General features: G+C 32.0%; 1 protein-coding gene across 1 annotated transcript in view; it reads right to left on the bottom strand.

Moving 5' to 3' along the window:
- Positions 1–15,882, bottom strand: part of LOC118194771 (uncharacterized) — a 348,088-nt gene extending 332,206 nt beyond the window's left edge. Inside the window, exon 1 of the mRNA XM_085816399.1 lies at positions 15,726–15,882. Coding sequence (XP_085672525.1) covers positions 15,726–15,768 — 43 coding nt within the window. The 5' untranslated portion in view covers positions 15,769–15,882. The remainder of the gene's footprint in view (positions 1–15,725) is intronic.
- Positions 15,883–23,236: the final 7,354 nt, after the last annotated feature.

The raw sequence follows: 23,236 nt of genomic DNA, 5'->3' as shown, positions 1-23,236 counted from the left end.
ACAGTACTGGTTTTAGGATTGATCATTTACATTTAAAGGATAGTTTCAAAATGTTCCTATAATCCGTACTTTTTGTTAATAAATTATGTAATATTTGTGATGTACGAAATCAACTCCCAATTACTAATATGACATCATCTACTATCATTTCTGTTAGGATATACTACCTTTTTTCCCCTTTATTTTATTTTCAGTAGACAGTTTTGCATTATGCTGATGATTTGTAATAATAATTTCTCCATCATTTAAAAATAAAGGAATATTACTTTCCTTTCTGTTTTTTTTTAAATAGGGTCTGGTTAATCTGCTTTTCCATAATTGGGACAATATGCTTATGTGTGCAATCGGGAACTATATGCTAATACCATTATGTTATTGCTCTTTTATCTTCAAAACTCACCCTTTCTCTCTTCCTTAAGAATATTCCAAGCAGATACTCATTTCTTAAGAAACCAAGACACACAATAATCGTATCTTAAGATATCATATTACAGTACTCTTATATGACTGTACAATGACTTTAGCTGTGTATGATAGTCCTATAAGAGAAATGTCCGCTAAAATTTACTGTATAATAATTTGTTGCAAGTATGCTAAATAGATATTAAATCAACTAAAATTAATAATTAATAAAGTTGAAATCAATTAAAATTGGTAAATAAGGAGCAAATTATTGATAATAAAAATGGTAAATTACTAAATGATAAAACTATTTAATAAACAAAATTAAGCATAAAGGAATTATTAGTCAATTTACAAAAGATAAAATTTTAGTTCCAGAATTACATCAAAAGAAAGAGGGATGGAATTCCGTTAGCACAATTTGACTATGCCCGTTTAATACTCGAGGAAGAAATTATCTAAGCGCAGTCTGGACCATATTCGCGTATGCAGTGCAACTTGAATAAGCTGCTGGAATTTCAGAACCAATTACACTTTTTAAACTATTTTAGACGCAAATTGTCTTCAAGAATAAAACTGATTTTCTTGCATTATAGAATGCACAAATATACGTAAGATATTCGATAGTCGAATTTTCGTTTTTGAAATTCGATTTCACATATATTTCCGCAATTTTTAAAAAAGTATTTATTAGTGTATCAAAGTATTTATTAGTGGATACTAATAATGCGAAACAGAACGACAGCAATTTTTAACGTATTGCTAATGAAAGTTCTATGACAATAATAACGCGATAAAAATCTCTTTAAAAAAATAATTACAATCTAACGCCACTATAGTGAATTTCGTTTATAACGATCTCTCTGATATAATAAATGAAATGTCTAGTACTATCTCATTTCTTATAAATTAAACGTTAATTAATATCGCAACAGCGAACTTCTAGATGCATCAAAATTTGATATAGATCTATATAGATCTTTGACTGAAATAATTTTTGTATTTTTCATATTTTTTACGAAATAATTTTCATATTTTTTTTTTTTTTTTTTTTTTTTTTTTGTATGTCAGCAAGTTTTTGACTCAAATTACCCTCCACTAAAATTCATCCTTATTTAGGCTATTTAAGGTAGCTAAAAACACCTTTACGTTACCGTTCCCTTATCTTCTCCACCTTTCTTCTTCCCTAAAGAAATTCCAGGCAGGTACTCATTTCTGAGGAAATCAAGATATAGGATAATGGTGTTTTAAGATGTCATATTACACTAAGCGCCGTTTGATGTGATCACGTTTGCTCACGGCCATTTTAATAACATAAACCGAATGATAACAACAAACGATGACAAAAAATATCCTTCAAAATAGCAATAGAATTTAACTAATTTAATACAAATATAACTAGAAACATATAAATAGCCACTTTTCACTTTTTAATTAGGAATGTGCGAAAGTTTGTTTATGAACTATCTATAGTGTCTTTAATGCAAATATTCATTTATATGAACTATTCTATTCATAAACGTGTTTATAAATTATCTTACCGATGCAGTAATCTTGATACTCGAAGGGTATCCCTCGATGGAAGAGAACATACAAATGCAAAATTTAAAATTAGACAGAAAAACCAAACAAACGAAAAAAACTTTGTTCGGCGTAGACGTTTTCAGGTGTTTTCCCCCCTCCAGAAGAAGAGGGACCTGTGTCTAATTGCCCTAAAATTCGGCAGAGTTATTCAAAATTTACGTTAGGCTGATTTATTGTCTATTTTTAACTGGTTGACTGAAATTGAATTCAAGCTGTTTGGTGACTTAATTTTTCAACATGGTGATATTTCCCTGTCGCTTAGAAATTTTTAACAATTTTGATTATCTACTATGACCTTACCGCGACTTCATTTCAGTTTAAAAATTTATTCTACAATATTTTGATCATATTCATCTAATTGTTGATCATGATAAGAGATATATAGCATTTTCCATGTTATCGTATACAAACGGACTGTGACAATTGGATAACAATATCCAAATGATAATATTAAACTACATCTACTGTACGTTAAAAAAACATTATTATGCATAGCTGTAAATGTGTATTTTAGAGAGAAGGGTCGAACAAGAGAAGTACCTGAACCAAAACTCTTATACTAAGTAATTTTCTTGTGTAACATTAATGCATGGTGAAATGTAAAAAGAAGTTTAATAATCCCACGTAATAGTAACTATAATTAACCCTTAATATGATCTTTTTAATTAGAGTAATTTATCATTTCCGTTGGTCCTACCAGCGACTGAGCGCTAAAATCGCTGAACAATAGCAATTCCGATCTGGGTTCGATTCGAGGCGAATGGGCTGGCTTGCATAGGCCTTTTTATGGTTTTCCCCACATAAACCGTATATGCAAGCCAGTTTGCCTTAGAAAGTCCTCCTCGAAGGCTCTCTGCCTTGGGCAGATAGCCCTGGTGTACTTTGTCGTAATCTATCAAACCAAAACCCAAACTATTTCCCTTGGTAAACGTGACAATGCTAATCAGTACTTTAACACCTTTTTTACGAAGTAATCTACATTTTTCCTTATCAGCTATAGCGAATAAAATTTTTAAGCCCTCGAAATTCGTTATAGCGGAGTTTGATTGTATTATAGATGGTTCCTAACGAGAAGCAAAGGCTTGATTTTCGAGACTTAGATATTTGCAGCTACACTATAATAAAATAGTCAAAATAAAATATTTTAAAAATCAATATATTTTACCCTAAAATACTTTTGAATAAGAAAAAACAAACAGTTATAAATCTTCGTTACCTAGACAACCAAATCCGCGTTATCAGTGGGAATGATAAATTTCGCTGCATCCTTACATAAAGAGGGTTCTAATCGGATAAGTCCAAACATGAGTTGTGATTGACGGGTAGCAGGCAATGGCCTTAAATTGAATTAAGACTAGCGTTGCCAAACACTGTTTTTTTTTTTTTCTGCTTTTACGGAAATATATGCCATGTTTTTTATAAGGTAAATTCTGGTGTGAAGTCCTGTAAGTTGCGGGACAAATATTTCTTAAATTTATCGTTTTTGATAAGATCGAATAACTGCGTTCTATTATTATGGAACTTGGGTTTTAATGCTGATATCATCTTCTTATAAGGTGAAACCAATATGAGACAAATATCCCTACAAGACAAAATAATCACTACAAGACAAAATAAGGTTTAAAAAATTACATCTTTATATTATTCAAGAACAGAATTTAATCTTTATATTTTTCAGGGGGGAAAAGTGTACTTACGTATTAGAGCACACACATTAGTAGAAGTCGCAAAATGTTTAGAATATGCCAAACTTTGGCAATCATGTGTATAGCACTTCTTCAGGCAGCAATGACCGTAATAGTTCGTAAGTTTTGTCAAGCAATGTCGCCATTTTCGTATGCCTTCTTTTTGTTGTATTTGAACATTTTTATAGAAATATTGTCTTAATTTTAAAATATAGTTTGTGATATTTAAATGGCCTCGATAAATATGCGGCATAATTTCTGCAAGAATATAGTAGCAAAATGTCTCAAAAGAAAACCAATTGCTGTGTGGCTATTTTAAAGGGATTGTCATTAAATTTCTACTAGGAGAGGAGGGAAAAACAAAAGCGCAAAGCGCTTGTACAGTAGATTTATTGATTGATTTTCGGGATAATTTATAACTGTCATAATAATAATATATAATAATATGTACATATGCAATAATTTTTGCAATTATAGGGCATATTTCTTGTTAAGGTAAATTCTAATATGCATATGTAATCACTCTTTCCTTCTGCAAAAAATAATCAATCAGCATATGATATCTGCAAAAAAAAATTATTTTTAACCGACTTATTTTGGTCTAGTTTCAGCTCAATGAAATTATTCAAAATCTCTTTTGAATACTATTTTTAATGACGTTTCTAATCTATTTTCTTCATTTCTAATAAAATTCTTATGTTGACAAAGCGTTCTCTTTGTTTTGAATTACTGATTTAATTTACGTAACCAAATAAACTTACTCTTTAGATTAAACTGTTTCAAAATATATTGGTATTTGGTAATTTCTGAAAAATTTGGTAATTTTAATATTATTTTCTTGTTAATTAAAATACGGGTTACTCCTTTTTCCTGTGATTGTTTTAGGTTTTCTCAGATAAATTTTGAGTCAACTGTGGACTCGTTACGCCAATTAATCGCGAACTAATTGTACACGAGCGTAGTTCGAATGGGCTAGCTATATAGTCCATTTCGGAGAATCTCATATAAGGTTTATATGGTTTGGTTTATTTTATTATGTCAAAGCATTAGAGGGCTATCATCCTATGGGGAGGGATGCCTTCGTGAAGGATGTTCTATGTGGCAAAGCGGACAATTGTGCCTTCTCCATAATGCGTTTGTGAATCTATCTTGAATGATTCCAACGTTACTCATGAGAAACATTCTGAACTACCTTCACATCTCACCTATTTCGCAGAATTATCCTTCCACAAATTTTATCTCTTTTTAATAAACGAAATAAGATATGAAAAGACGCCGATTGTGTCAACCTATGAGGCAAAAGCAGCATTGAAGGTGTTCAACTTATAAGGTAAAAGCAGCACCGAAGATGGCATTGTAGGGAGTTACGAAAAGATGGCTTACAGCAGTGCTTCCAGAAGTTATATGAGCACTGACAAAACTGCATTTGCTTACCAAGTAATCATTTTGAAGATGACTATTCATATGTATTTTATATTCTTCCCAGTAAAAAACCCAATATGCTAAGTTTCTGAACTTCTGCATTTTACCACGCAAGTATTTCTTTAACAGCTATATATATGAAATTACGCTATAGATGCGAAATCCGCATTCGATTCTTGGCAGAACAAAAAATGGTAATATGGAGATTTTTCTCCTTGTGCAGTGCAAATGCAAGCCATTTTCTCTCAACAAGTCTTCACAAAAGCATTTCAAAGAAGCAGATTTCATTAGGTTTACCATAATGAGCCTCATGTACTATAGACAAATTATTGCAAACTCTTCAGACAAAAGTCCATCGCTGCATTTTCAGATGCGAGTCGAAAATTTTTTCGAAAGACTAAAACGTTTCCAAAAGACGCTCACTGCATTCCAACGCAGATAAATTTTTATGGAAAAATTTTTTCGTCCCGTCTCTTTCTGCTATTTTCAGATATCATGCTTAAGGAAAGGAAGGAAGGGGAATCAGAAATATTCCAAACGTGCATTTCCGACACAATCTTCAATTCCAAATGGTTTATGATTGCTATGTACTCCTTTTTTTTTTTTTTTTTTTTTTACCGGGAACGAGAACTGAAAAAGAACGTTCCACTTTCTCCATATGTCAATCGAAAACTCAGTAGCGTAGTATGTGATTTGCGCTACTTTCATTTTATACAACATCAGCACTGCTGGTGGTTTTTTTAAGTTTCTTGTATGTCAAAGTAGACAGCAGCTCGTAAAAACGAATTTTAAAATGATTCTTGAGTTTTTTAAAAATTCATTCAAAACTTTGAGGTTAGCATATACAAAGGGAAAATGAAAATGTTTAAAACAAATTCTACATTTTATATTGGAAAAAAATCATAAAAATATGTCATATATCTTCAAAAAAACCCTCCTCGAATATTTTAGGATGAATTTAAAAAAATAAAAACGCAGGCAAATAATTGATGAAAGCATGGTTTTAATTAAAGTACATTTGTTTCTGATTATAATGAAAACTAAGTTACCCAATATAATACAATATGTTACTGCAACATAGAAAGAAAATTCTGAAATTAATTATATATTATTACTTGCTTGTCTGTAAAGCATTCCAGTAACCAGTATAGCGGATAAAGAACTAAAGAGTAATAGCTTAGTTAAACGTGGCTGTTATAATTAATGGTAGTTATGCAGTTTGCATTTACAGAATTACTTGTACAGTTTATTTACTAATATTTAAACAGTATAATTATTCTATATATTATGGTAATTAAACACCTTCGTCTCATTTTGCAGTTTCATTTATTATAATACCCGCACGAAATCTTAGAAAAAATTATGGCAGGTAAAGGAGGTCTTATTTTCGAGTAAATACCGTAAACTAACAGAAATAAGAAAACGCCAAATGAAATTTTACGAAATATGAAGAAATACGAAATCAGCCTGAGAGATTCAAAATCCTGGAAAACAAATAGAAAATATTAAATCCATTTAACCACACAGGGCCTTAAGAGTCAATTTAAATCAAAGGGAGTAAATTTTAAAACCCAATAAATGACTTAAAGAATTTAATTACCAATGAAACGGAATGTGAAGAGCGCACTCGATCGCTTTGCATTCCTAGAAATACTCAAGTCCTTCGATTCACTTCATCAAAGTCGAATTTCCAAATCTCATTTGTAAGTAAGAATTATAGGTGATAGCTGGTATGTTGGTCCACCGTCTAGCTGTAGAGGAACAAGGTCATTGGTGTGCAATCCCATTCGTATCACTGAAGCTGATCAAGAATATTTCCATGTTTTTTGTTTAATTTCTTCGCGTTCTCTTGAATCGAAGTGAATATGAATTTTCTTTCTGTTTAACGCTTGTTTTGTTTTCGTGTCATATTCATAGTACCACGACTCATCTCTTAGTCGTGATCTTTGTAAAGTAGTTTGTATCATATTTAATTTCTGCTTCAAATCATGGCAAGCATTGAAGTGTTTTCTCTTCTACGATCACGCAAGGCATAATTTGGCGACAGTTTATTTTATTACTAATCTTGTGAAAAAATTCTCTAGTAGGTATTTCACGATAAAGAGATTTTTCAGAAACTTGATCTTTTGACTTTGAGATCAGCGTTCTTTTGACGATTTTCATTTATATCCTACCGCACTTTCTCAGTGTTTCCCTCATTTCTGTTCGGCAGTAGACGATCAGGTCATGACAGAGTTTCCGTTTTATGTCACTATTTTTGAATAAACTACTTATGAATGTCAAAGCATTATCTTCAAAGACTTACCGAAAGCAGAGCAAATGGTTTTAGCTATTCTCCAACAACGAAAAAAAATCACGCACATTCTTTATTTAGTATTTCATCACAAAAATCACAGAGCCCTTAGTCGGAATACAAACAACTCAGCACCAGGAGCAACGTACTTCACACAAATTGATCCCACTTGACAGAACACCATGGGAAATCCCAAATTAAGCTCGCCTAGCAGCACGATTTGCAGTTACAAGAGTGTCAGTGTTGCTATTTCGATAACTATTAAATACCGTTGTATAGACAACACGGAAGTCAAACGGCTTGTCCTTTTCAAGCCTGTAGAGGCTGAATGGTATAAAATTGATAATCACGTGGTGGTTTGAGAATTTCAAGTAATCTCAAGCATACAATATAATTCAACATTATACTTAAATTTACTTTTCCATTTAAAATTAACATTCGTCGTTTCTCTTTTAAAAATAGTCGCTCAGTTATTTTTCTGTTTCAGAAGTCAGAAACTCATGTGTACACTAAATTGTAATAATTCTTTATTTAAGACTCAAATCCTTCACTTAGACTTTTTAAATTTCTACTTTATAGAGAGATATGTTACATTTTTTAATAGCTTTTACTGTAAAAATGTAAACGTAACTTGAATGCACACAAAAAGTTAGAAATTAGGTCCATAAATTGTACTGTATTAGCATAAATGTATGCATATACTAAAAAAATTAATAAATATAATTGTATATTCGCTTAAATCTACATATTCTTACGCATATATTTAGATAGTGCATAAGAATACATAAAAGCACTACGATTAAGTGTATTTCAAATAAAAATTATTATTGGGAAAGTTAATTGCTTTAATAATTAAAAACTGGCACATTGATTTTAATACTAAAGAATTTTTACTGCGATAGTTTTATTTCAGGAAGGATATTCTTGTTTTAAGAGATAAATCTATACAAACAACTACCTAGATAGCTGGCCTTTGCCTCTTACCGGGTGAACAGATAACGCATAGTAAAAATATTAATATTATAAGTTTTTAAAAATTAGTATTTCCGTTCTTTTAATGATTTTATACTTTTTAAATATTTTACTGCGCTTAGACATATTACCTTATAAGGTATTTCTCCCGCCTTCTTAGCATGACTTCGTGGCGTAATGGTCATTGTGTATACCGGCGCGTATTCGAAAGGTCCGTCGTTCGACTCCCGGCGAGGGCATTGCTCATTTTTCATCTCTCCTGCTTTAAAAAAACCTCTACAGTGGTGACCGAATTAAAAAAAGCTGATGGATGATGATTCTCCACCACCAGGATTTGGCGACTGTGTCGTCTAATCCCTAATTGTCCTTTAAAAGAGGAAGTATATAAGGTATTTCTCCCGTTTGCTTAACATGCCTTGGTGGTGTAATGGCCAGCACATTCGGCGCGTATTCGAGAAGTCCGTGGTTCGAATCCCGGCGAGGTCATTGCTCTTTTTAAATCTCTCCTGCTTTAAAAAATAACCTAATGTCTCTACAACCTTCCCTCAAAATATACAACTCTTTTCAAGATCACGAACCAAAATTTTCCATTAGCTGTACTCATTTAATAATTTTTGTACTATCTAACAGTTTCGTGACCTCACTCTTAATAGAAAACAATAAATACTTTAGCGGTAGTTTATACGTTAGAGTTACCTAACATTGTTTAGTGTTTTTGCTAAGATCAAGCTCTCGAAACAAACAGATAGCTAAAATTAGCTATTAACTGTGTTTATTTACTTTTAATATTACCTTCTACTTACTAACTAAATTGAAACTTTAACATTTTGAAGATAAGAAAGGGTGAAAAACTATAATAATACATTTACAATAAAACTAGTATTTGACAAAAAAAAAAAAAAAAAAAAAAAAAAAAAAAAAAAAGATAATATATCCTTCCAACCACCTTTAAATTTCAATATGTGACTTTAGAAGTATCATAAAAAAAGAACAACAACCTGATCCATCAGATCCCAGTTTGAGAAATAGTCTGTTGAAAATCTCTACTGTTTGAAATATATGACCTCATCAAAAACTCAAAATTGAAATTTTTATAATGGTATTTATTCATACATAGGCATAAGATATAAATTAAATAGGAATTGGGAAGATACTGAACTTTAAGAGCGAGCTTTACTGAAACACAAACCATCAAAACATCATATAAATATATCGCTTCTGTTTTTAAAAGAAAAATTTGCCCATTATAGTCATCTAGTAAATCAAACTCTTTAGCATCTAATTAAATTTTAGGAGGGAGAAGGAACATATTATTATATGAGGTTACAACACGTATATTGCTATAAAATCATTTTTATTATGACGATTTATTTTTAAATGGAAATAATGAGGCTCAAACAGAAAAGAAAAAAACATTTTATAACTAAGATATGTAATGCTATAAATTATTTTTCTTATTGCTTATATTAACTTAAATATTTAAAAAATAAATCATCTTGGCGAAAAGTAAAATTTCACTTTAATTTTATTTGTAATTAAGATTGATATTCCAAATTTATTTCCAGTAAAATTATTACTAAGAAGTATATTTTTTAACCCTCACATTGTTACTCTGATAAATCATTGTGATGTTATGATCTGTAAGTTAAAAGTTCTATACTAGGTGGGTCGGAAATTACCAGCAAATGTGTAAATCTCATATGACCACCGATCTCATATGAAATTATATCTAACATACTCAAATAAAAGGATTAAAATTCCTAAAATGCAAGTCCTTCTGTATCTAATCATCGGTATAAATTCTCAGTAATCACGTGTGTGACATTATAAGGTGGTTACTAACGAAACTAAAACATATCATCAAGGAACCCTAAAAAATGGCAATAACAATCAAACTCTGATAAAAATGGGCAGGTGCTCTATAAGCGAATCAGCGTAACTATATGCTGATGGCTGTAGATGCTTCAATACAACAGCAAATAAAAACAGCCGTTCCTTAAGTCATATCTGAGGTTTTTGCTTGTTTTTTTAAATCTTTTTTGACACTATTTTCGTCGGCTTCCCCCAGGATGCAAATTAATTAACGTCTATGACAATAGAATTCTTGAAGTTATGAGAGAGGTTTTGGCAGCAGCCGCTGATCTTTCTCCATACACTCAAGTACTACTTTACGCCCAGCTACTATATCACTTGTATTGGTGTTAGCTTTTCGTTAGCATGTTGGAGCCAAAGTCTACGAAAGGACTTTGCCTTGTGAATTTTATACGTTGAATTACTTAGTTTTGTGTTAACTATCATCCCGCAAACAGTAGCGACTTTATTTTGTAATATACCAGCTGAGTAGTTAAGTTCTAATAAAAGTTCATTTAAACCTTCTTTTGATTTCGTAGTTTCTTTAACTGGACGTCTCGCCATACCTTCTACAGAATTTAGTTTTAACTTCTACAGAATTTAGTGCCCGAGTTCCTTATAAATAATCAGAAAACTTTTAAAACTCAACTAATAAATATCAGAACCAGAATTTCCATGGATTTTGAATCCGCCAAACACATGCGCTACATTATTTCACCATTAAATGTGTTTTTGAGTGTAATATAATGAGTTGCTCAAAATCTTTACTATTTCTAGAACAGTCCATGCAAATTCATATTCAATTAACAATTACGTAATTAACTGTAACTGTAAAATTTTATATGGAACCAAACGTCTGGATCATTATAATTTTAGTTTATAAAATTATGTTCTTTACTAACTGCTTCTGTAAAATAAAAGTGCAAAACCAACAATAGTCGCCTGAAACTATATACACGCATACACAAACACGTTTATATACATATATATATATATATATATATATTATATATATATATATATGTATATGTTTATATACATATATATATATATATATATATATTATATATATATAATTTACAATTAGAAAACGTTTTATGTATCATCTCCAAGGAACAGAAATTCAACTAAATCGAAGAATTAATAAAAGAAAAAGTTTTTACTCAGTTTTTTAATTAGTATTTTAAATTAATATTTTTTAGACAGATATATATATTCTATTGCACCACGTGGCATCACGCTTTTCCTGCAGTAACCGCAATGTGAAATCGTTTGCCCAGTCGCTGCTCACGATTAAAACAAAACCTTTCTGCTGTTATAAACACTACTGTAGTTATTTCGCGTCACTCTTGCTGCTTCCTGTGCCAAGGAAAGTCGCATCTCTTAGCTAAGCTTCTTTTTTCTATCATGTAACGTGTAAACTGCGTGTACAGAAATTGATGGGCGCGTTTAGCTTTTATAGCATTGTACTAGTTTAAGCTAAAATATATTTCAGAATAATTTTTCTTGTTCAAAATAAAAACGATCCAAGGTTCCTCCCCTCTTCAAGGTTCCCCCCTCTTTATTTTTAAGACTAAGTAAAATACTGTTTGACTGCTACATATTGATACGCATTTTCAAACGTGGGTCTCAAAAAACCTTCTCCTAGTCCACTTACCATTTTTCATAAGTGCAGTCTTGATTGGCATAGTGGCTGCTGTATCGTTCTTTAGGTTCGCATTTGAATCTCGGAGAAGGCATGGACGTTTGTAAATGGATACTGTATGGGCGGCATGAGGCACTGAAAATACACGGATAGCCGAAAGAGCTTTCGGGTGGTTTGGTGATAGTGAAAGAGGAGTGGGAGACCTTAGGAACGTTTCTCGGGGATACTCCGTCAAAAATTGGCACGGAGCTGGGAAACTGTCACCTACTTGGCGCTCAAGACCCATGTCAACGACAGACATAAACTTGCGCTTTTTGCCACGATAAAATTCGTAGACTTGTTCTGATTAGATCAGACAAGTGAGATAAGTGACTACAACAATAAGCTGTCCCACATCAGGCAGCATATTCTTATAGAAAAGCATTATTAATAAACGGTATCCGAATAAAGAATAAAATCTCCTCATTCAAATTCCAAGTGAAACTTAAACCAACAGTTATGGATTTATATAATTATTCATATGAAATATGATGATTAAGTTATAATATTATAAACGTCATCGTCATATTTCAATACGAATAATTATACAGATCTCAAGCTACGACCTGTACCCACTTTGTACTGCAGGAATATAGTTTGTAAAAACAAGGAAATGGATTGACTTCCATAGCTAACGCAGAATCTAGAAACCAATTAAAAAGCATCACAATTGTATTGTTACTCTGAAATAAAGAACTTAATTTTGCTTCAAACGGCATCAGAAAATATTCTACCCTCTTACTTGTCTTCACTCCTCTATGTAATTGTTACTGTCATTGTTCCTATTCGTCTTGTTCACGTTCTCCTTTTTTTTCCCTCTTCTACCACTTCATTTCTTCTCTTCAACAACGTTTTATGTACGACAACACAGATGTGAATGTTACGTGCTAGATTTTTTAAATTTTAGGAAAATTAAATTAAACTATGTTTGCTAATAACATTGTATATTACATATGTATTTATTGATTTATTTATAACCTTAAATAAAATAAAATAACATAATTAAAAACACATTTAATGAATATTAAATTTAATAATATATCGCTAAAGATAAAAAAATTGGAAGAATTTAATTAAATCTCTTTATCTTTGTTGTTGCATAAGTAGCAAGTGCCCCTAACGTGGTTTGCCTAACAGTAAAACCATGTCTGACAATGTTGCATATGTGAACACATTTTCAGTTTTTCAGATTTGAAATGTTCTGATGTGAGAACGTTCCTGTACGAGTGTAAATTTATAACAACCCTTCAAGCCATTGTCTAGGTGGGCGGGTTGTTCCTTTAGCGTACCAATCTAAATTTAACATCTAATAACTTTGACACTTTTAACTGCCCTCGAAAAATTTTCCACCAATGTCTTAACAAACAAAGTTTACAGCCAGTAAAAGAAGAACAATTCTTAAATTTTCATTTATTAAAAAAACGTAGCCTAATTATGTGTGGTTTTATGTATTGCATACTGAAACATCAAATAATAAATAAAGCACAAAATTATAGTGCAATAATAGTAATAGTAATAAAAAAGCTATTAATTACAACAATAGTTCCGTACTTCGAGTTTTGAAATACGTAGCTTTTATAGCATTGTACTAGTTTAAGCTAAAATATATTTCAGAATAATTTTTCATGCAATCGTAGTTTCATGCAATGCATTAATTATATGTGAGAAAAATAAATTATGAAGAATCAAAAAGCAAGAAAACCTAATCGGTGATTTACTGCACACATTATATGTAGGTACAATAATAATTAGGATTTAAAATAATGTCGAAAAAATATCCAATTTAGTTTCTTCAATTAGTTTTAGATAGCTTAGTTAGTTTCTTCATATTCTGATTCAGTTTATGTTTCAGGCAATAGGGTAAACAGAAACTGGAAAGAAGGAAACATGAAGAAATTTCCACGATAGTTAATCTACAAAGGCATATTCTAAAGTAGGTAATTTTCATATGCGTTGTTTTACCTATTTATGTAGCTCACTTCTTACTGAGTTACTTTAAATCTATTCCATTTGTTGATATATTTTATAAATAAACATTTGATGTTAAATACTACTTAATATTACATATTAAATGCAAAAACTGTTCATTCAAATAAATGGGAAATGTTCCTTTGCAGGAGACTTATTACTGTATTTTTGTTGTTTCTAATCCTCTTGATCTGAGCCTGCAGCCAGATGCGATCCACGAATTGTATCTTTTCCAAAAAGCAAAGGTACGCCTGTTGTTAGTTTGATGAGGTCTTGATCTACTTATAGCATACGAATATGCTAAGTTCCATCCCAGTTTTGAAGGAGAATTCCCCAGGGAACGGATCTGAGGGTGTCTATCCCTCTTTCCCTACCCCTAACTTCTCTACAGAACTTTCAACTCCCAATATTTTTAAGTTTACCATGTTGCAAAGGCACTAAAAACTTACAAACATCCATGTCTTCTGCGAGGTTTGAATCCGTTGTAGTTATGACAGCCATTTCTTACCACCATGTCAACAGAGTAGCTATATTTTTATTAATCTCGATCCCATTTTCCTCAATAATTGCATAATATATTTTAACATAAATACGAAGTGATAAATTGAGCTATTTATATATCAACTAATATAACAGCATGATGATTTAAAGTGGTATAAGTTATAATGTAATTTATAAAGTACTTTTCCACTAGTCCAAACTACCAGTTGCTGTGGGGTTCTTGTTTTATTATTGTCAGTTGAATTTAAAATTTACGTTTTAAAAATTGGATATTTTTTCGACATTATTTTAAATCCTAGTTATTATTGTACCTACATATAATGTGTGCAGTAAATCACCGATTAGTTTTTCTTGCTTTTTGATTCTTCATAATTTATTTTTCTCACATATAATTAATGCATTGCATGAAACTATTTCAAAACTCGAAGTACGGAACTATTGTTGTAATTAATAGCTTTTTTATTACTATTACTATTATTGCACTATAATTTTGTGCTTTATTTATTATTTGATGTTTCAGTATGCAATACATAAAACCACACATAATTAGGCTACGTTTTTTAATAAATGAAAATTTAAGAATTGTTCTTCTTTTACTGGCTGTGGCAAATTACCAAAGGAATCAGTTTTAACATTTTCTAAATTTTTGACCTACCAGATTCAGTATTGCTGTCGTAAATTAATCCGAAGTTCTGTATGTGCAATTGATAATACCAAAGTTGTTAGCAATTGATAATACTAAAGTTGTTAGCAATTGATAATACTAAATATATTTTTTCTCACTTTCCATATCCATCCAATTGCAGTATTTGTTACTGCAATTGCTACTCGTAAACTGTTGCTGCAAATGTTATTTGATAAAAGAACTTAAAGTAATATAATTTCAACTTAATATCAGCAGCCTGATAAAAGTAATGGGAGTTAATACTCGATATGGTAATCCCAGTCTTGCAAAAATAATCAGAAATATTTTGCACTTTGTTTATTGTTATTTTGAATTACCACTCAGCATTCCAATTAAAAATAGAATATCTTATTTTTGGCTATGAAAATAAAAAATAAATAGATAAAAAGAAGAAAAAGAATGAAGAAAAGAAACAAACAAACAATCTAAAAGAATATGGATATCATTATAGCAAATATAATAAGCTTTCATAATTCATTCTAATCATCACATGAAAGTGAAGCTGTTAAATAATGAACAAATTTACTTTGAGACAAATAGAATAAAGAGGTGTATAAAATGCCTTCCAAATGAAGTATGAAGTGTAAGAATGAAAAGCATTCGGAAATCGCTATCAGAAAAATGAAATTCTGTTTAAAAATATTTGGAAAAGGCGGATAATGCATCAAAGAATCTTACCGGCAATGAGAAAAGAAGCGATAACTAGGAGCCTCTGGGCCATCCCTGTGTAACAACAAACTTAACTCTCCCCATACATGCGACTACACGCGTTTGTTTGCGCTTCCCTCCATGAGATGCACGGGATTGTTCCATCCGTTACGTTGATGCGCGCGCCATCTATCGGAAGTCCTTGGAGTTGTTCAGAGCCAATAAGGAAGTGCGTATGATCATCTATGCGGCACAATCTCGCATAGTTATGTATAACGAGTTTTTGTGTATCTCTTTTATTATTTTTTATGTCTCCCTATTTGTAATCATTTCCCGTCAGCTGTGTTTTCTTTCGCGGTGATAAAACAAATAATCAATTAACACCTTTCCTTTGTTTTTTTTTTTTTTTTTTTTTTTTTTTTTCAGAAAAGGCGTTAAAAAGTTTATAAACCTTCAATAAAATTATTGTAAAATGCTTTCATGACTTCGTTTGTCCATTAAATTTACTGAGCTATGAATGGATAATACCTTAACGAATTGTACGTCAGTTAAACGCAGTTAGAGTGCATCCTCATTTGTGCAACAAGTGCTAATTTAGAGAGCCGACTGAGCGCTGGAAGGGCTCGAAGATTCAGCAGTTTTTACACTTTACGCCATTTTTTTAAGCTTGTGCTGATTTGATAACTGCAGAGCAGTTTTGATGTTGTAAGGCACCTCTGTCTTTAAGAATTTTTAATCATAAAAATTAGAGGAAATATACATATAAAATTAATAACACAAGTTTGCGATGAACAACTTTTTTTTTTTTTTTTTTTTTTTTTCGATTTTAAACATTCTAAGTGTCATTTTGGACACTGAATCCAAAAATTGCATTACAAATTAAGCATCATATACTATTTTTTTTACAGAATTGAATTTTTATCTACATAAATTATGGTAATACTTATTTACTCAACTTTTACATTTTTTTTTTCAAGTTCCTTACAACGTTAATGAAAAATCTATTCAAGTCTGCTATTAAATATTTTGCGTAAATGCTTACTAATATTCATTCTTTATTGAATCTTCAAAAGTTAATATTCCCAGAAAAACGTTTTTAATCTTTTTTCAGTTATGAAATAAAAGGAGAACTTTTTTATAATTTATTCGAAATTTTGCTTATCTGGTGTTTTTCAAAATCTGTTTTAGCTCTTCCTCCCCCCTCCATTTGTTTACTGCACTCAGCAATTGTAAGTTAAGTTTTAGATATAAACAATATAATATAAATGAATCGATATACGCGTAAAGGAATCAATAGAAAAATAACAGTGCTAGAAAAGTGTTATTGCGAATTATTCATTTCATTAGAATTTTTTATTATTTTTCATCTTTCTTTTAGAAATATGAAAAATAATTACGTTTTTAATTTATTCTGTTAAAGAACTTTGTAGAGACATTAGGTATTTTTTGGAAGAAGGCAAGATGAAAAATAAGCAATTGCCTTCGCCGGGAACCCAACCACGGACCTCTGGAATACCGGCCCAGAGTGCAGAACCACTACACCAGGAAGACACGCTAGGAAGGCGGGAGAAACACCTTTATATACTCACCCTTTTAAAGGGAGACTGGGGTTTTTAGGGCACCCAATCGCCAAACCCTGGGTGTGGAGAATCATCATCCAACACCCTATTTTAGTTCCGGCGCCACTGTAGAGACATTAGATATTTTTTGGAAGCAGGCAAGATGAAAAATAAGCAAATGCCTTCGCCGGGAATCGAACCACGGACCTCTAGAATATCAGCACAGCGTGCAGAACCACTACACCACGAAGGCACGCTAGGAAGGCGGGAGAAATACATTATAACTTTTCTACATTAAAATTACATTAATTACTAATGTTATTTTTAATTTATACATATATGCATAATATAACTTCTGATGAGTAAACGAAACTTGATGAACAAAATTAAGTACAAAAGCAGAGAATGAAGAAAAATTTGGTACTAATTTAATACTATGAAATAAGTCGTGAATTTTTAAAAGCTTTGTTTTGGGGGGCAGAGAGAATAAGTTTCTATACCTGTTGTTTAATTCACACATCTTCACATTGGAACTCAGCTCTCACGCATGTAGATCGCCAATGCAATGATCGCCAATGCATGATTTATAAATAATAATTGTTATTGCAGTACAGCACCGTTTGTAGGTCTTTCAAGATACTGACAGAAAATGGACGATAAACGTGAAAGATGAATAATATAAATTTCGGTTAAAAAGTGTGTTACATATATTTTAGCTATGTAATTTTAATCCCGCTATTGTATTACTTCTTTACTGCTGTTATTGTGCAAATTTAATTTGATCAATTTTCTTTTAGTTTGCACAAAAGGATTTTCTTACCTTCATGAATCTGGTCTTTTCTGCTAGTAGGAAAGATGTTAACTAAGCTAGCTGATCGCAGTACGTTACAGTACGTTAAATGATCAAAACTTACTAAATAATACTACAGATCATATATAGAATCAAAAGATCTATTTATAAGTCTTATCCTATTCTCAACAACAAAGCAACTAAAAACAAATATCTCAACAGGGCCGGATTAAGATATTTACAGGTCCTAAGCACTTAAAAGATTTTGGTGCCCCCCCACATAATACAGCAACAACATCATACCTATTTTTACCCAATTTCTTCTCTCTCAGTCTTGGTTTATTTTCACAATGCATTGTATGGTAAAACCAGCAGTGAGAATTCTTTGTAATGTTTCTTTCCATGAGTTCAAAGGATCATTTTATGGTGTTCCGCCTCTGATGCCCTAAGTACCTGCTTATTTTAGTTAATGGTCAATCCGCCTCTACATCTCAAAATCTATTGTACCCGATATTTATCATGATTATAGTCCAAACAGTATAAGTTCGAATGCTGCGCACCAGGTGAGCCGGGGTGAAACCAGGAAACTTTACTTCATAGTAGAGACATTCCACAGAGCCTAACAAGACTGCTAAACCACGAAAAAACTCAATTAATGATGATAAAGTTTCGGATAACGTAACTATATTAAAAAAAGCCTGTCAAAAAAACAATACTAATGACAAGGCCCCAAGAATTCCAAAAGACAATGATATGAGATCTAGGTCTACAAATAGCCTCCTAGGAGCACAACTGCTTTTAGAGATTTCTTAAAAATTACCAATAAAATATGTAGCTTTTTTTAATGAATATTTGATATTTGAAATGATAAGAACCATAGCACACCGTATGGATGAAATTCGTCATGCCTCAACATCTATAGACAAACTATTTGAAGTTGTCAACATTCTGGAAGAAATTATTACTGAAAAGTTGGCTAAAAATTGTAAGTATCCCGCAGTATTAATATTTTCCGAGATTTGTAAATACATTATTAAATTCTCTTGTATTAAAATCTTCTAAAATCTGTTAAATATGTCGTCCATTGGTGTTCTATGTTTTTATTGCTTCGATACTTCTGCGTGTTTTGCCTATAATTACTTTTACAGTACAAAACTTTTTGTTATGTTGCCTTCTAGAAATTCGTACTTTCTTGTATGTTGTGTTTTGTCTGCAATTTTCTTTCCTACTAGTTCATTTGCAAGCTGAGCAACATATTTAATGTTCTTCGGTGGCATTATCTATTTTGCACGATTTTCCTCTTACCTTCATGAACTGCTTTATGATTAAGAATTACTTCATGGAGACATAATCGAAAGTATTTGTTTCTCGATGAAGGTTGCTGACCTAAGACTGAATACTCCGGTGTTTGCACCATTATACTGAAAAAAATGCTTCACACAGTTTGGACTTCAGCAGTGCAGATTCCAACATTACACTCTCTCTTACTCGCAGGTACTATTAGTAAGACAAATTATCATGCCCCTCCTAATTCAAATTATCCTGCAAGAACAATTACAAAGGTTGGGTCTGATGCAGAACAGACGGAACCAGAGTTGTTCTTACACAGCTTCAAGCTGACCAGCAGCTGCAAAGTACTAACTGCTATATCCTGATGAACGGCATCTGTACTTAAAGTCAGCGACATTTAGAGAGCATGAAAAGGAAATCGTTTGATTTCTGATACGTAAACCAAAAATATTATTATAAAGTTACGTTAGTTTAAAACTTTTGTAAGTGTTCTTCTGCTATTTTTTACACCTTGTATAGCATTTCACTTCCATGTCCGATTTCTCTTAGCGAATGATAACTTGTAAATTTTTAGCAGTAAAGATCGATCGTTATACTATGAGTCAGTCAATTCCAATCCAGAATATAAAATGTTCCAACAAATAGCCACTGAGAACTTAGAAGAACTTCAACAAATAGAAAACGTCTCTTGCCATTTCCTGAATATTTTTCTCTAGGCTATAGCCGTCGCAAATAACTACGATGTCTAAATGTAAAATGTTACAAGGAGTTGGAAAACAGGCACCATTCACTTTCACAGCCCGAAGGGAAAATATTCGAAGGTTGTATAGAGTACCTGCATTTTAATGCTGAAAGCTTCCCCCCTCCCTTTTTTTTCCCCATTTCACAAATCTGTTCGCGTCAAGATTAAATGTAGATTATCCTATGCTATTTTTCAACACATTTTGTAAATAATATTGAAAAGTTAATACGTAATGTTGACTCTGCATAATCTGTTAATAACCACAATACTAATTCTGTATTAATCTAGGGTTTTTTATTTAAATATATTATTTCCTAATTAATTAATAGCTTAATATTGAGCAAAATAGTAATGGATACTACAATTCATTTATATGTCCCGTTTAAAAATTTTTGAAAATTTCTGATGCATAAAAATTAGTAGTCCAAAGGGGCTTTGTCCCTGAGGGACTATTGTTTTCGTTTCGCGATTTTGCGTCGAATCACTCTGAATATCCGTTTCACTTTTCAAACTGTTGCCGCCAAATATTACCGCCCTGTATTATATTTGAATAAATTAAATAATGAAGAATCTGCATAAATGCGTGTATGTTTGTCGTATTGTGATAAAACAACGGTACCTAGAGCCATCCAATTTTGAATGACGTAATCCTACTGAGAATATGAGTATCTGGAAGCTCAAATTTGAAATTTGGAATTTGTTTCATTATCGATTTCATATTTTGTAAAACTTTAACGAATTTTTGACTAAAAACTCAAGGATTTCAAAGAAGCAATGGCAACATTGTACAGAAAAAACATTTTTATCTCCAGCGCGTGAGTGTGTGTCGGAAATTCTAAAGATATGCTCAATTTAAAATTATTTTGCAATACTGCTCTTGAACTGAATTTTATGGTTTAAGGGCGAAGAACATGATATTTAATAAATAAAGGTAACTTACAAAATGTTTAAAAAATAAATAAATAAATAAATAAAAAACCCGCCGTTTTGGACGTAATTTAAAGTCTGCAAACTTTCAGATTTTCTTTTTTTTAAATAAATATAATCCTTATAAAATTTATCTCAAGTGAAAAACCAGTTCTTGTGATAAGTAATAAATTTATTCGACTTAATATAAATGACTTCCGATAAATGTATATAATAATTTATGATGAATTTGTGAATTTTCATGCATTTATCCTAATATTAAAGAATCGATATTTATTAAAATGAAAATAAAGAATCATAGAGTTGTATATTTCAGTTGATATAATTGTTCATCTGTTACATAAAAGTTACATAAAAGTTCAGTTACATAAAAGTGCCGTGGCCTTCTTATTTAGGGCTTCGGTGCACATCGGCTAGAATTGTGATTTATTACAAAAACTAAGAAGCACCGGAGCCGCTACCGGTACGCTCTGGCCCAATTTTAGCTCTGATCGTAGGATGAAAAAGTTCTCTTTACATTACAAAAATTAAATATACTTAAAGTATAACTGATGAAACTTTAAATAATGCTAAAAACAGGGCGAAACAGAATGAGGGCGGGAGGGTGTGAATGGGTGGAAACATAAAATGAGGGGAATCTTGAGAGAACGTTCTGTTTGACCGTGGCTCTCTGCTGATTTATTTATAGCCATCAAGCAGATGTGTGTCCGGGGTGAAATGAGTCCTGAATCTGACTCCCAAGGATGAAAGTAAAGTTGCTAGTTATGCTTCCCCCCCATTAGTGGATACTGTGGGAAGACGATGTATAGGACGTGCTTGAGCAGTTTATCTCAGTATTTCACTCTTATTGTACTCGCTGTCACTTAACGCGCATTTAAGAACACAAATTTTCCTTCCTGCGAAGATAACTATAAACATCGATAACAATACACTAGATGCGATGGCATGGCGAGAAATTTACGCGTTCCTAAACAAACTCCTCTAAATTTATTGCCCTTCTTAAAGGGAAAGGTTTTCGCATGTGAGTGAGGGGACTTTACTTTCTCATGTTATCATGAGTTCATATTTCTAGGGAAATAGAGTATTGCAAGGTTTGCTTATTGTTAAACCATAACGATCAGTCAGTGAATGCCGAGTTGGTCGTCGATATTCTAATTTTTTGTTCTTTGAAATTTGTGATTCAGTTTTATAAAAAGAAGTACGGGAGCTCATCTTATTTAGGGCTCTGGTGCGCTCCGGTTAGAATTGTAATTTATCTTAAAAATTGAGAAGTACCGGAACCGGGCGGGCTCCAGTGGGCTCCGGCGCAATTTAAGCACTGTCTAGCACTAGAATTTTACAATACACTCTTTATAGGATGTTTCGGATAGGATTTTTTCTTTTGACTTACGTTTTATTATTCTATATGAAATCTGAATCTTTCTTTCTTAGTGCTAGAGTTCTTTCGTCCAGAATTATTTGATTGATTTTCTGCATAAGTAGACAAGGTCCAACTACTCTGGCTGGTACTGCATAAGACGAGTTATAATGATTCTAATAACAAACTATGCATTAGTAAAACTAAAATATTTATTGGTTTCTCAGTTTGTAACTTGTTCTCAGTTTTGTAACTAAAATTCATAACATGACATCTAAAAACAAATTGCATTTGTAGTAAGCTTGAAACCAATTCTGGACAAAAACTCGCAATTGAATCTTGGGAGAAAACGCCATATTTTCTCAGCTGTCAGTAGCTCAATTATTCCCTAACTCTGAACATTAACAATTGTGTTTCAAGGTATTTAACAATTGTGTTTCAAGGCCTCTGACAGGCAGCTGCAACCACTTCAAGAGCTTCAAAATACGTTTTTGAGGATTAGTACTGGAGTACTGTGTATCTCGAGAAACTTCGCACTTTGTAGAAACTTTAAACCGAACTCATGAAAAATAAACATCGTATGATCAATTGAACAGTCAGAAAACCTATAATTAGTGATACTGTTGTTAGGACGACTTCTCTATCAAACCGTATGCTATTGTTAAGAAATGTCCAGGCGCGGTAAGATGGCTTCCCCGCAAAGCAGTTTTAGAGATGCCATAAAACGGCACGGAAAGGCAGGGTTTCCACATTTGGCGACAAAACTGGCGATATGCCACAGACGGATGCAGAACCTTCTGGAACGAATTCTTACTGGTTTAGCCCAGAATGTTCTCGAACACAAGCCAAAAGCTATATAAATCCTGCTGGTACGCG

Source organism: Stegodyphus dumicola, chromosome 1 (assembly GCF_044657685.1).
Source record: "Stegodyphus dumicola isolate Sdum_Otavi_A_Nest chromosome 1, ASM4465768v1".
Lineage (NCBI taxonomy): Eukaryota > Metazoa > Arthropoda > Arachnida > Araneae > Eresidae > Stegodyphus > Stegodyphus dumicola.
Note: the sequence above shows the minus strand (reverse complement) of the source record. Positions and strands in the feature narration are given on the sequence as shown.